The following is a 15,981-nucleotide window of genomic DNA, read 5'->3' on the forward strand; positions in this document are numbered from 1 at the left end:
TCTGCCCGCCCGGTCACACAGCAGGTGCGCGATGACATCATCGCGCACCCTCAGTGTAAGCGGCAGACAGAGCAGGGAATGATGGGAGAGGGAGCGACAGCAGACGCGCTCTCCTCCATCATTGCATTCAACTGTACCAGCGTCTATGACGCCGGTAAAGTTGAATGCGGGGCTGGGAGTGTGCCGACAGTGGGGGGAGTGTGCCGACAGCGGCACACTCGAGCAGCCCACTACTGCCATCGGCCCTTCTGGCATTTGCCAGAACTGCCCGATGGCCAGTCCGGCCCTGGCGACATGAGCTCTTCCCCCTGTGGGTGTGCAGCACAGACCAGGCCCCTCGAGGGGTGCGTAACACGGGCTCTGCCCCCCTGTGGGTGTGCAGCACAGGCCTGACCCCTCGAGGGGTGCGTAACATGGGCTCTGCCCCCCTGTGGGTGTGCAGCACAGACCAGGCCCCTTGAGGGGTGCGTAACACGGGCTCTGCCCCCTGTGAGTGTGCAGCACAGACCAGGCCCCTTGAGGGGTGCTTAACACGGGCTCTGCCCCCCTGTGAGTGTGCAGCACAGACCTGGCCCCTAGAAGGGTGCATGACATGGGTTCTGCCCCCCACAGGTGAGTGACTAGAGGAAGCTGGGGATTAGCAAACAGTTAGAAAGTAAACATCTGCACAGTTTCTGGATTTGTCCAGACACAGGAAGACCTTTTTTCCAGTTTTGGGCCACGGTCACTCTTTCCGGGGCCCTGGTCCTGGCTCTTCAGTAGGTGTGGTGACCGCGTGGTTTGGAAGGAGTGAATTGGTGACAGGTATTGAGCTAAGAATAGATCTGGACAAATTTGCTTTGTTACGTCACAGTTGCAATGAGTGACACAGGACACAGCCTATCATTCCTGGCCTGGGGTGGGGGTGGGGGACATGCACCTGCCTACAGGTGGCTCCAGCATGACATCCCAAAGCCACAAGCAGCAGCAGCTCAGACTGTTAGCTCCAGCTGAATCACACAGGACCTCAGGATGGCTCCCACTATGATTGCTACTACTCTCCTCATCATCCTCTCCTGTTCTCATCTTCTCCGTAAGTCAAGCTCTATATGTAATGTATCAATGTCAGGCAGATGCATGGAAAATCCTGGGTTATGTAAGAACTAGGGGAAACTGCAGGAACATATGGATGTGTATGACGGAGAAACTGCAGAGGTAGCAGAGCTGAGTGCTCAGTCTTAACTCTACTGTGACTGAATACCATGTAACAGACTGAGCTCTGCGACAGCTCCCATCGATCTACATGAGAGCCCCAGACAGTAAACTGAGCCATTGTTAGTCATTGTTGGTATATATCTGGACACGATGATGTAGCAGAGGTACATACACAGTCTTGAGCAAGATATGATGTCCCCATGTATGAGCAAATAGAACGTATGAGGATGCATGGTAAAGCTGCTGGAGTTACAGAGAGAATACCTCCTTCTTGATTCTACTACTACCATTACTGATCCAAACACCGATCCTTCAAATATCAGAGGCAGAAATGGCGTGCTGTGGGTATAATAGTGAAGGGCTGAACCCTTCTGAATATGTATAGAGTAGATGGATGGATGTGATGATTGTATGGTTGATATAAAGGGCACAGCGATGGGGTGCACATGTAACCCCAAGGCAGAGATTATCCCTCTGATGTAATGATCACATAAGATTATGGGATTTTAGAAGATCAGTTCTTCCTTATCTTATAACGTGAATCCAGAATGTGATGTGAACTCTAAATTCTCATTAATTCAACAGACGCAAAATGTTTTATCATGTTTTGCAAGGTCAATGATGACCAGGTAAATCATAATGAAACTAAGCTAATGATATGCTGTCCAGTAATTGCCTTTTCCAATGAAGAGTATGGAGATAAGTGATCCAGAAAACACACAGTAGCAGGATGGACAGGGCGTGGACCCAGCTCAGAATGGCTGGTGTCTTTAAACCTTCAGAATTCTCTATTTTCTTCTCCATACTCCTCTTTCCTATCCAAGCTCCTCTCTCCCCTAAAGACCTGCCTGTCCTGTCAAAACTCCTTGCATATAGTTTTACCTCATAGACTTTTCTGTCTCCATCCAGACTCCTCTATCCCCCTACAGACACTTTTCTCCCCTCCAGGCTTCACTGTTCTTTCTGGACTCACTCCGGACTCCCCTGCGTTTCTCCAGTCTCCCTTCCAAACACCACCTTTTCCCTTCAGATTTCTCTAGAATCCTGTTATAGAGTCCTTTCCAGACCCCTTTGTACTAGCCAAAGTTTTCCAGACATTGGCACGTCCAGACTTCTCACTTCTCTTCACAGTTCTTTCTACCTGCCAGACCTCTCTGTTCTCTCCAACCCCCTTTGCTCTATATGAACACAATGATGTACCAGAAAACAAGCTCTGTGGTATTAGATATGTCTCCTTGAGTTCTGTACATACACGAGCACACAAAACATGAGAAACCATGGTACAGCCGCTCACAATGTAAAGAGAAGATATTCTTCTGGAGTGACCCAGGGAATATTAGAAGCAGACATAGCATGTGGGGGTATCACAAAGCTGGTTGGAGGGATGAATCCTAAATATATATGGAGTTTATGGAAGGATGGGTGCGATGATTATATGGCTGAAAAAATGGCACCTCAATGGGGTCTACCTGTGCCCCAACATTGAAATGATTTTACTTGTGTGAAATCTTCATGAATTGGGTACTGCCAACATCGATCTAAATAACAGACCCAGCAGTTTTCAGATGCAGGAATGCATGATAGAAATTTTAACTCTGATGGATACTTGAGTATATGTCTAAATTGAGGTGATTACATGATTGATATAAATGGCACTGCTAAGGGGTCTCCCAGTGGTCTGCCCAAGATCAAGCTGCATTCTTTTCATGACCTATAGTGTCATGTAATAGGAATGGTGATAAAGATATGTTACAATGGCACAAAGCTAATGATCACTTCTTATTTTCCCTTTTTGTAAGAGGAAGTATAGAGGCAGGTGATCCAGCTAACACTTGTAATGGCCGGGTGGACAGGGTGTGGACATGGTACAGAGCTGCCAACAAATAAGATACTGCTTTGTGGTGAAGACCAAAGAAAGGCTAATAATTATTTTAGAATGAAAATAAACCACTGTTCTCTCCAACTCTCCTGTCCTCTTCAGGCCCCTTTCCCCTCCAAACTCCTCTGTCCTCCTTCAGATGCCTTTGTCACCTTCATATTCCTTTTAATCCTCCAGACTTCGCTATTCCTTTCAGCCTAAACTGTCCCTGTATAGACTATTTTGTCCCTTCCAAAAACCTCGGTCCTCTCTCACTCTTCCACTTATCTCCAAGCCATTTTGTCACGTCCAGACTCCTGTTTCCCTCCTCTGACCCCTCAAAATTCTGACTCCCCTAGACTTTGCTGTTCACCTCCAGAATCTTCTACCCTCTTCTAGAGTCCCCTGCTTTCCTCCTCTAGACTTATCTGCCCCTTTCAAACCCTCCAACAGATACCTTTATTTTCCCTTCTCTCCTCTATCCTCTCCAGATGCCATGGTCCCCCTCTACAAACCTCTGAACTTACCAGATTGCTCCGACCTCCTCCAGACCCTACTGTTCTCTCCCAACCCCTCTGTTACTTCCAGATCTTGGCACATCTACTCAAAACCACTCTGTTCATCCAATGGTATGTGTACATTTTAAGTATATCCAGCAGAAATATCTGTACCAAAAGCGCATCTCTTCGCAGTAAAAAGTGTTTTTGTTGCATTTTTTCCCTATTCATTTGAATAGGTGAATCAGATTTGAAACTGCTTCAAAACTGCAAGGAAAAAATAATCAGCATGTGCATAAGATTTTAGAAATCATACTTATTTTGCTGGTACTGTAAACTACATCATTTTAATATTATACAAATACCCAAAACAACGATGTACACAACTCTAAACATACTAATAACTAATGAATTTAAAGTCCCCCTAAAACTGTAATAGAAATTGCAGCCTCTGTTTTGGCTTTGGCATTTGTTTTTGATATAAATTATTTTATTTTTTGTACTTAAAGGGAACCTGTCACCCCGTTTTTTCAGATTGAGATAAAAATACTGTTAAATAGGGCCTGCGCTGTGCGTTACAATAGTGTATGTAGTGTACCCTGATTCCCCACCTATGCTGCGAAATACATTACCAAAGTCGCCGTTTTCGCCTGTCAATCAGGCTGGTCAGGTCAGGTGGGCGTGGTGACATCGCTGTTTCTTCCCCAGCTTTCCGTTGGTGGCGTAGTGGTGTGCGCATGTCCAAGTGCCGAATCCACTGCGCGCAGGTGAAGAAAAAGCGCGCGATCTGCGCTATTACCCTTGTCATCGGTGGGGACGGCCATCTTCCTGAGGCCGCGCGTGCGCAGATGGAGTGCTCTGCTGCACGGGGCTTCAGGAAAATGGCCGCGGGATGCCGCGCGTGCGCAGATGGAGATCGCGGCGGCCATTTTCCTCCCACGAGATGCAAACTTGGCTTTTGGCAGAGCACTCCATCTGCGCACGCGCGGCCTCAGGAAGATGGCCGCCCCCACAGATGACAAGGGTAATAGCGCAGATCGCGCGCTTTTTCTTCACCTGCACGCAGTGGATTCGGCACTTGGACATGCGCACACCACTACGCCACCAACGGAAAGCTGGGGAAGAAACAGCGATGTCACCACGCCCACCTGACCTGACCAGCCTGATTGACAGGCGAAAATGGCGACTTTGGTAATGTATTTCGCAGCATAGGTGGGGAATCAGGGTACACTACATACACTATTGTAACGCACAGCGCAGGCCCTATTTAACAGTATTTTTATCTCAATCTGAAAAAACGGGGTGACAGGTTGCCTTTAAGCTCTTTTTGTCTGAGGTTATTACATCATGTTAATGCAGATATTGCTGCTGCAAATACTTAACATGTGCACATTCGTCAACTCTTCGGTTATCTTCCACCTTCAGACATCATTGCCACTTACTGACTCCAGTAAGTTTCTAATTTATCTGCCATCCTCCAGACACTTTCTAGATCTGTACCTCTTCAGACCTCTCTATCCATTCCAGCCTCCATTGCTATAAATGAACCCAAAAATGTAGCATAGTGTTAACCTTAGGATAAATATATGTCCCCTTGAATTTTTTACATGCATGAGCATAGGGCATGGTATGGCTGCTTGAGCTGATTAAAGAAGATGTTCTTCTTATGATCATGTACTGCCATTATTTATACAAACACTGCATCCTACAGACATTAGAGGCAGGAACGGCATGTGGAGGCAGAGCACAGCTGGAAAGAAGGGGGTAATTCTGATCAATACATATTTGAGTATATTGATGAATTAGGTTGATGCTTATAGGATTCATATAATATGGCACTACCATGGGGTTCACGTAGCCAAAGTATAATTGAGAATGTTTCTCCTACTAATGTAGACACCACATGACATAAGAAGTTCTGTCTGAGATCTAGCTACTTTTTTTTTATGTTAGTATATTAATTCACTTGTCTTATAGGGTCCATGATGACTAAGATCTATCACAATGGCACAAGGCTCCTGATCTCATTTTATGATTTGCCCTTTTTGTAAGAGGAAGTGATCCAGATAGCAGCGATGGACAGGGTGTGCACCTGGGAAACATCAGCTTATATCCCCCATAAACATGCACCTCAACCAAGGACCACTGCAATCCACCATCATCTTCTGTCCTCTTCAGACCCATTTCAACTCTAGAATCCTCGGTGCTTCTTTGAAAGCTTTGCACTCTTCCAGAAACCTTTGTCCCCTTCAGACTCCTTTACTCCTTCCTAGTTCTCCAGAACTTGTCTCATCCAGACTCCTGTGCGACCTAGTTTCTTTTGCCCCTTTCAGACTCCTCGGTCCCTTGCAAACTAATCTGCTTTTTTCCATACCTCTTTCTATCCTCCTGATACCGCTGTCCCTTCCAGACTCCTGTGTCTCTTCAAAATCTTGTCTCCCCTCTACTCTTCTGTCTATTGACTTTTCTCTTCTCCTTCTAACTCTTCTGCTCTTTTCCTCTAGAATTATTTGCCTTTTTCTATCCCCTCCAGCCTACATGGCCCCCTCCAGACTCTTGTCCCCCTCTATAAAACAATGTCCTTACCAGATCACTCTATCATCCTCCAGACCATTCTGTCCTCTCCAAACCTCTCTGTCCTATCTAGACTCCTCAAACAGTAACATATCTCCTATGAGAACAAAGCATACACCATTCCTCACACCCCGAACCTGCTGTTGGGGGGCAGTCAGGAGACCTTCAAACACATATTGGCCAAACCAAGTAATTTCAGCAGACTTGCCCCTTTTCTTTAGGATTATATTGCAGGGGGTAGCAGTGGGATCTTGGTCCTTGTCTATAGCTGACCAGCCCCAGAAAATATCTATTGGGCCTTTTCTCAGTTTGGTCCAGTCCTGGTAAAGCTGGGTGACAGCCGGTTCCTGGGCCTTTATTGGGTTGTGAATTCCTTTCTGTGAAGGGTTTCGAGCTGCTGAGCACCTGATGACGCACAACGCCCGCTGCTAGTTTTGTTTATTACACGTTCCTCTCTTAATTTCCTCCTCTTCGTGACTTTCGTTCTCTTTCCTTTTGTTGACTTTTATTTTCAGTGTAAGTATTTACCCCTCAGGGCGGATTCTGATGATTTTCCAACCTGCAGCTTTCAATTCTATGAATTCTGTCCTTATTATCCACAGGTTCTTATTCTGTACTCTGTATGTGGTTATCAATGAGGGATTGGGTGTATGTGAATTAGGGGGTGTCAATCAATGAGGCTAATTTTCTGCTTTTCCAAAGGGAATCTCTAGAAATTAGTAGAACTCTGTCTAATTTTGCTGCATTTTTCCCTGACTGTGCCAAAACCATGTGTACTGTACATTTTTGTGGCATGCAAATAGAGTGGCAGAATCTATGCTGATTTCCACGTGAAATGGCTGAGCAGATCAGGTTAATTGTCAGGGTCTTCCTCTGATGGTCATAAAGGCATGTTCTGAGTTCTTGATGTTTTATGTGGAGCCCTCATAACTTGTAGATGAGGACGTTCCATACTCTTGCGAATTTAGGTTTTTCCAATCCCCTGGAAGCATTGGAGACCAGGCCATGGGTATCGTCTTTCCCTTAATACTGTTAAGAATGAGGGGTAGATATGAGTGGGGGCCTCATTCTGCTCCGGCGGTACTTGTCCACAGCCCAGGCTGGAGGAAATGGTAATCTTAGGCATTGTCCTAGCGCAAACTAAGAAAATTAGAGAATCTCGGGACTTATTTGTGTTGTAGATTCTATAGATCAGCCATATCTATAATGCAGCTATACGTGCTTTCAATAGATCTAGCACGTTTGGGGTACACGTGGTGAGCCTGAAAAGAAAGCCAGTCATGAGGTCTTCAGTAATTGATAAAAATGTTTTATCCATAACACATTTCGAGGTGTTCACCCTATCCTATATTAAACTATATGTAGATTTTATTCTCTGCCGCCTACTATGGGCTTTCAGCTCCTATTTGTTCCATTTAAATCTTGTCACTCACAGTGACCCATATACTTTGTCTTTTCATCTGAAGAATAAGGTGACCGCCTTGAAACGCGTCGTGTTTACACTATACATGTGTTTATTTATTGAAGCGCCTGTTTTTTTTCCAGTTTTATACTGTTTTTGATTTGGATATCTCGCTCTGGTCAGCATATTTCTAGCTAAGACACTCCTAGAGGCATCAGCTGCTGTCAAAGAGATATGCGATTTACATGTTACTACAAGTTGTTGTGCCTTATCATAACAACCGAAGGCGAGAATCTCCGACACTGTCTGAATTGCACATTCTTGTATCTAAACGATATCGCACAATGTTATACGCTGGTCTTTTTGTATATGGGGCTGAAGACACGTTTGAGGGAGCTGGGTCCTCTATATATGGTCAGATCTGTCCTCTCTCAAGTCTACTTTCTTCTCCATAAGGAATTTCAGCTTTCCACAGTCTTATCTTCTCTCCATGGTTAGGCCTTATCTCTCTACACAGTCCCATCTGATCTCCCTCAGCAGTCTTTCTCTTCTCCCCCTACAGTCTCATGCTCATGGTCAGGTCAGTCTCATGATCAGGTCTGTTTTCTCTCCACAGTCTTGTCCTCTCTCCATGGTTAGGTTTTTTACTCTCCACAGACTTGTCTTTTGATCACTGTCACATCTGTTCTGATGATAATGTGTGTAAAGCGCTGCGGAATATGTTAGCGCTATATAAAAATAAAGATTATTAAAAATAAAGATTATTTCTCTCTCCTTAGTTTCATTCTCACTCCATGGTCAAATCCATTCTCTCTTCAAATTCAGTCTTATCCTTTCTATGTGGTCAGTTCTGTTTTTCCTCCCTAGTCTCGGTTTCTCTTCATGTTCAGGTCTGTTCTCCCTCCACAGTCTCATCCTCTCCCCATGGCCAAGTCTTTTCTCTCTTCACAGTCTTGTTCGCTCTCCACGGTTAGGTCTCTTCTCTCTTCACAGTTCAATTCAATTCAATTCAATTCAAATGAGCTTTATTGGCAGGACTAAGTACATGTTAGCATTGCCAAAGCATATGGTAAAAATATGGGGGTGGGGGAGTAACAAACAGGGGAAAAAGATAAGTTCCACTTATGCAGGAGAGAGGTGAAGTGTGCCTGGAAAAGACGCGGAGTCCTCGATAGACGAGCGGAGGACTCCGCGTCTTTTCCAGGCACACTTCACCTCTCTCCTGCATAAGTGGAACTTATCTTTTTCCCCTGTTTGTTACTCAGACGCCGCTCTATTGGTGTGCCCAGAGACATTTTCTTGTCTCCCTTCGTTATTTCACACACAGTACGTAACTGATGAAGGTCCGGTGTGTTGGACCGAAACGTTTATTTGGGTACTACATTAAAATTCACAAAGAGCATAAGTTGAGTGCAAGGTTTCTCTTTATTTATTCTCTCTTCTTAGTCTTGTCCTCTCTCCATGTTCAGATCTAATCCACTTTTCATGTTCAGGTCTGTTCTCCCTCTGCAGTCTTGTCCTCTCTCACTTGCCAGCGCTCTCCTCTCTCCACGTTCAGGTCTCTTCTCTCTCCACAGTCTCATCCTCTCTTCATGTTCAGGTCTCTTCTCCTTCCACAGACTCATCCTCTCCATGTTCAAGTCTCTTCTATCTCTGCAGTTTCATCCTCTCCATGTTCAGGTCTCTTTTCCTTCCACAGTCTCATCCTCTCCATGTTCAGTTCTCTTCTCCCTCTGCAGTCTCATCCTCTCCATATTCAGGTCTCTTCTCCTTCCGCACTCTCATCCTCTCCATACTCAGGTCTGTTCTCACTCTGCAGTCTCATCCTCTCCATGTTCAGGTCTCTTTTCCTTCCACAGTCTCATCCTCTCCATGTTCAGGTCTCTTCTCCCTCTGCAGTCTCATCCTCTCCATATTCAGGTTTGTTCTCGCTCTGCAGTCTTATCCTCTCCATGTTCAGGTCTCTTCTCCTTCCCGAGTCTCATCCTCTCCACGGTCAGGTCTGTTCTCCCTCTGCAGTCTCATCCTCTCCATGTTCAGGTCTCTTCTCCTTCCGCAGTCTCATTCTCTCTATGTTCAGGTCTCTTCTCCCACTGCAGTCTCATCCTCTCCATGTTCAGGTCTCTTCTCCCTCAGCAGTCTCATCCTCTCCATATTCAGATTTCTTCTCCTTCTGCAGACTCATCCTCTCCATGTTCAGGTCTCTTCTCCTTCCGCAGTCTCATCCTCTCCATATTCAGGTTTGTTCTCGCTCTGTAGTCTCATCCTCTCCATGTTCAGGTCTCTTTTCCTTCCCGAGTCTCATCCTCTCCATGGTCAGGTCTGTTCTCCCTCCGCAGTCTCATCCTCTCCATGTTCAGGACTCTTCTCCTTCCGCAGTCTCATCCTCTCCATATTCAGGTTTGTTCTCGCTCTGTATTCTCATCCTCTCCTTGTTCAGGTCTCTTCTCCTTCCGCAGTCTCATCCTCTTTATGTTCAGGTCTCTTCTCCCTCTGCAATCTCATCCTCTCCATGTTCAGGTTTGTTCTCGCTCCGCAGTCTTATCCTCTCCATGTTCAGGTCTCTTCTCCTTCTCGAGTCTCATCCTCTCCACGGTCAGGTCTGTTCTCCCTCTGCAGTCTCATCCTCTCCATGTTCAGGTCTCTTCTCCTTCCGCAGTCTCATTCTCTCTATGTTCAGGTCTCTTCTCCCACTGCAGTCCCATCCTCTCGATGTTCAGGTCTCTTCTCCCTCAGCAGTCTCATCCTCTCCATGTTCAGGTTTCTTCTCCTTCTGCAGACTCATCCTCTCCATGTTCAGGTTTGTTCTCGCTCCGCAGTCTTATCCTCTCCATGTTCAGGTCTCTTCTCCTTCCCGAGTCTCATCCTCTCCACGGTCAGGTCAGTTCTCCCTCTGCAGTCTCATCCTCTCCATGTTCAGGTCTCTTCTCCTTCCACAGTCTCATTCTCTCTATGTTCAGGTCTCTTCTCCCACTGCAGTCTCATCCTCTCCATGTTCAGGTCTCTTCTCCCTCAGCAGTCTCATCCTCTCCATGTTCAGGTTTCTTCTCCTTCTGCAGACTCATCCTCTCCATGTTCAGGACTCTTCTCCTTCCGCAGTCTCATCCTCTCCATATTCAGGTTTGTTCTCGCTCTGTAGTCTCATCCTCTCCTTGTTCAGGTCTCTTCTCCTTCCGCAGTCTCATCCTCTCCATATTCAGGTTTGTTCTCGCTCTGTAGTCTCATCCTCTCCATGGTCAGGTCTCTTCTCCCACTGCAGTCTCATCCTCTCCATGTTCAGGTCTCTTCTCCCTCCGCAGTCTTATCCTCTTCATGTTCAGGTTTGTTCTCCCGATGCAGTCTCATCCTCTCCATGTTCAGGTCTCTTCTCCCTCCGCAGGCTCTTCCTCTCCATGTTCAGGTCTGTTCTCCCTCCGCAGTCTTATCCTCTTCATGTTTAGGTCTGTTCTCCCTCTGCAGTCTCATTCTCTCTATGTTCAGGTCTCTTCTCCCACTGCAGTCTCATCCTCTCCATGTTCAGGTCTCTTCTCCCTCAGCAGTCTCATCCTCTCCATGTTCAGGTTTCTTCTCCTTCTGCAGACTCATCCTCTCCATGTTCAGGTCTCTTTTCCTTCCGCAGTCTCATCCTCTCCATATTCAGGTTTGTTCTCGCTCTGTAGTCTCATCCTCTCCATGTTCAGGTCTCTTTTCCTTCCCGAGTCTCATCCTCTCCATGGTCAGGTCTGTTCTCCCTCCGCAGTCTCATCCTCTCCATGTTCAGGTCTCTTCTCCCTCCTCAGTCTTATCCTCTTCATGTTCAGGTTTGTTCTCCCGCTGCAGTCTCATCCTCTCCATGTTCAGGTCTCTTCTCCCTCCGCAGGCTCTTCCTCTCCATGTTCAGGTCTGTTCTCCCTCCGCAGTCTTATCCTCTTCATGTTTAGGTCTGTTCTCCCTCTGCAGTCTCATTCTCTCTATGTTCAGATCTCTTCTCCCACTGCAGTCTCATCCTCTCCATGTTCAGGTCTCTTCTCCCTCAGCAGTCTCATCCTCTCCATGTTCAGGTTTCTTCTCCTTCTGCAGACTCATCCCCTCCATGTTCAGATCTCTTTTCCTTCCGCAGTCTCATCCTCTCCATATTCAGGTTTGTTCTCGCTCTGTAGTCTCATCCTCTCCATGTTCAGGTCTCTTTTCCTTCCCGAGTCTCATCCTCTCCATGGTCAGGTCTGTTCTCCCTCCACAGTCTCATCCTCTCCATGTTCAGGACTCTTCTCCTTCCCCAGTCTCATCCTCTCCATATTCAGGTTTGTTCTCGCTCTGTAGTCTCATCCTCTCCTTGTTCAGGTCTCTTCTCCTTCCCGAGTCTCATCCTCTCCATGTTCAGGTCTCTTCTCCCTCCGCAGTCTCATTCTCTCCATGTTCAGGTCTCTTCTCCCACTGCAGTCTCATCCTCTCCATGTTCAGGTCTGTTCTCCCTCCGCAGTCTTATCCTCTTCATGTTCAGGTCTGTTCTCCCTCTGCAGTCTCATCCTCTCCATGTTCAGGTTTGTTCTCGCTCTGTGGTCTCATCCTCTCCTTGTTCTTGTCTCTTTTCCTTCCCGAGTCTCATCCTCTCCATGGTCAGGTCTGTTCTCCCTCCGCAGTCTCATCCTCTCCATGTTCAGGTCTCTTCTCCCTCCGCAGTCTCATTCTCTCCATGTTCAGGTCTCTTCTCCCACTGCAGTCTAATCCTCTCCATGTTCAGGTCTGTTCTCCCTCCGCAGTCTTATCCTCTTCATGTTCAGGTCTGTTCTCCCTCTGCAGTCTCATCCTCTCCATGTTCATGTCTCTTCTCCCTCCGCAGGCTCTTCCTCTCCATGTTCATGTCTCTTCTCCGTCCGCAGTCTTATCCTCGCTATGTTCTATGTTCTCTCTGCTTATAACAAAACACTAACCATCACTTTCAAACAGAAAACAGGTGTGTACCTGGTGTTTTAATCACAGCAGGATCCTATCTACCCAAATATATGTAGGCTACCAGCCCAAAAGAGAAATCACATTGGGTTGTGTCCCAGAAAGAAACCAAAGAGAATTGCAATATCATGGCTGCTTGATACACATGGATTGGTCAATTTATGTTCTAAGTATTCTCACTTATTTTTATTTTCTAGTGCAGTAATGCAATTCAAATTTCATATATTTCATGTTTGCGCTACAGAGTGCTACTTTTTGATTTAAATAGATTTTTTTTAACAATATACAAAAGAAGAACATCATATTACCATTTACATTGCAACATGTTACATACACATTTTCTTTATTTTAATAAACCCCAACATATCCCCAACAGCCCTCCCCCCCATAAGACAGCTCATCCCCAATCTATACTCCCCCGAGACCATCCCTGCCTCAGGTAAATTACCCCTATCTGAGTCTTAAGATTCCTGACTTTTATTACTCCTCAATCCAGCTCAAGCCATGGAGACCACATTTTATTAAACGTTTCTAATTTCCCCCCTTTTTTGTACACCCCTTTTTCCAGTTTTAGACCATGTTGTACATATTGGAGAAATTCCCTCCTCGCAGGTGGTTCTGCCTTTATCCAGTTCCGTGCTATCACTTTCCTAGCCATATATAGTAACCTAGCAATTGCAATCTTCCAGGAGTTGTCTACTCCAATCTCTTCCACATATCCCAACAAGCATATTATCGGCTCTCTTGGAACTCTGCACTTATACGCTCCTTCTACTCGGCTCAAAACCACCACCCAAAAAGCAGCCAGCCTAGGACACGTCCACATCATGTGGTATATTCCTGCATTCTCACTCGCACACCTCGGGCACTCAGAGTTAGCACGCAACCCCGCTTTGTGTAGCACTTCCGGAGATTTATATACTCTGTGCAAAATATATAGCTGCGAGAGCCTGTATGGTTCACTCAAAGATAGTCGCGGAACCCACTCCATCACCGATTCCCAGGTTTCATTCTCTATCTGCCCCACGTCTCTCTCCCATTTGGCTCTTGCCTTTATAGGGAAATCTAGCAGGTACGTGTGCATAAGGTCCTTATATAGGGTGGAGATAACTCCCCTTGTAGTCCCGTCTCCACACACATACTCCAAAACTATATCCTCTTGGATCCTGATGTCAGCTTTCTTATTTTGAGCTCCAAAGGCATGTATCATCTGCGAATACTGATATTCCCCTGTGGATCTCAGACCAAACTCTACCTGCAATTGGGAGAAGGGTTTTAATGCTCGTTGTTGGATTATCTGGTGTACAAAGCAAATTCCTTTAGTCTGCCACTCCATCAGTCCTCCCAGAGCCTCAAATTCCTTTAAATTATTGTTAGACCATATCGGTGTAAATTTAGTCAGCCCTGTAACCCCCCGAATCTGCCTCAATCTATTCCATAATTTACGAATCAGGAACAGGGTTGGATATAATTTCCCTAAAGCTCCCAAGGAGCCGTCTTCCAAACATTGAACCACCGGTCGTCGGCCTGTCACCCCTTCCATCAGGTGATGTACTGCACTGGATGACGCCTCTCGCGCTCAGCCCTTCAAATGTTGACTCTGGGCTGCAAGAAAATATATTTCAGGGTTGGGCAAAGCCAAACCACCATCTTCCTTGGGTCGCTGAAGCGTCTCCAGGCTAATACGTGGATAGTGTCTCCCCCATATCAAATTTCTAAAGAGGGCATTAATCCGCCGGAACTTCCCCGAGGGATCCAAATTGGCGCATTATGTAGAACATATAGAATTTTAGGCATCAGGACCATTTTAATAAGGTTAACCCTACCGACCACCGATAGATGTAGCTTATTCCAGGCGTCGACCTTCGCCTTGAGTACTCCCATAACAGGAGTCAAATTCCTCTGTAGGAACTCCCCAATTGGTACCGAAATCCATATTCCAAGGTATTTAAATTGAGATACCACCTTAAGCCTCTCATCCCCAACAGCCTCGCTCACATTCTCTCCTACGTCATCCACCCTAAAGAGAACCGATTTACCCCAATTAATTGTTAGTCCCGATACGGTACCAAATCTTTCAACAATTTCAATGGCCCCTCTCAGTGAATCGTCCGGATCAGCCAGAAACAGCAAAACGTCATCTGCATATAGCGCTAGCTTTTCCTCAATTTCCCCATACCTAAACCCAGGGACCCTATCAGATTGCCGAATCTTAGCAGCAAGAGGTTCTACAGCCAAAGCAAACAGGAGAGGTGAAAGCGGGCATCCCTGCCTGGTGCCTCTAGCCAGCTCTATAGCTTGAGACAGCTCCCCGTTCACTCTAATTCTGGCCGTCGGTAATGAATACAACAGCTTTATCCAAGCCACAAACTGCGGACCAAACCCCATACATTCCAACACCTGCCAAAGATATCCCCACTCAACACTGTCAAACGCCTTATGGGCATCTAGCGACACAATCACTCTTTGACCACAGTTGTCAGACTTCACCTGTAAATTTACATATAACCTCCGCAAGTTAATCGCCGTTGACCTATCAGGCATAAAGCCAGACTGGTCCCGATGCACCAGACCCGTAATGACACTAGAAAGACGGAGAGCTAACACCTTAGCCAGAAGTTTGACATCAATAGTTAGTAAGGAAATTGGGCGGTATGACTCCGGTTTCCCCAAATCCTTATCCTCCTTTGGAATAACCACTATTATGGCCTCTCTCATAGAGGCTGGCAAGCACCCTCGGGACCTAGCTTCCTCCAGAACCATTTTTAATCTAGGAATCAGCACTTCTGCCAGACCTTTATAGACCTCAGCGGGTAGCCCATCAACCCCAGGCGCCTTCCCATTAGCTATGGACATCAATGCCCAACCCAGTTCCTCCTCAGTGATAGGGGCCTCAAGGCTCTCCCTATCTGCCTCATTCAGTCTCGGCAGATCCAGACCCTCCAAGAAAGTCAATGTATCCTCGACCGATTCACCAAACCGGGAGGAATATAAGTCTGCATAGAAGTCCGCAAAAGCCCTCAAAATCTCAGGTGTTTCCGTTATTTTACTTCCGCTTACAGGTTCCAATGAATGTATATATGAAGAACCTCTCTGAGCAGCAGCTACCAACGACAGCATATGTCCCACTGTTTCCCCCTCCTGATAAAACAGCACTCTTTGAAATCCCCGCTTCCTCTCAGCTTTGTCCAACAGATTTTTTTCCAAATGATTTTGTGCATTTTTCATCCTTTTCCCTGCTTTGGGAGTTCCCAGTGTAGCCATTCCATCCTCTGCCTCTTTCAACTCCTCAACTGCCGCCTTTTCTGCCTCCCTCGTCCTCCGCTTACACCTACTAATGTCCCTAAACAGTAGTCCTCTCAGATACGCCTTCATTGTGTCCCAAATCGTAAGGGCGTCTGTGCTTCCATCATTTAAGACAAAGAATTCCGCCACCTCCCGTACTATACTTTCCAATTCAATACTCTGTAGCCAATTAGGATGAATCTTCCATTCTCTCCCACTTAGCGAGCGTGCCCCCTCCAATC

The 15,981-nt window shown here is 46.3% G+C and overlaps 1 protein-coding gene across 1 annotated transcript in view; it reads left to right on the forward strand.

Moving 5' to 3' along the window:
* The first annotated feature begins 947 nt into the window (after positions 1-947).
* The window catches only part of MUC1 (mucin 1, cell surface associated), a 43,134-nt gene continuing 28,100 nt past the window's right edge, over positions 948-15,981 (forward strand). Inside the window, exon 1 of the mRNA XM_069768885.1 lies at positions 948-1,072. Coding sequence (XP_069624986.1) covers positions 1,012-1,072 — 61 coding nt within the window. The 5' untranslated portion in view covers positions 948-1,011. The remainder of the gene's footprint in view (positions 1,073-15,981) is intronic.

Source organism: Ranitomeya imitator, chromosome 1 (genome assembly GCF_032444005.1).
Source record: "Ranitomeya imitator isolate aRanImi1 chromosome 1, aRanImi1.pri, whole genome shotgun sequence".
Classification (NCBI taxonomy): Eukaryota; Metazoa; Chordata; class Amphibia; order Anura; family Dendrobatidae; genus Ranitomeya; species Ranitomeya imitator.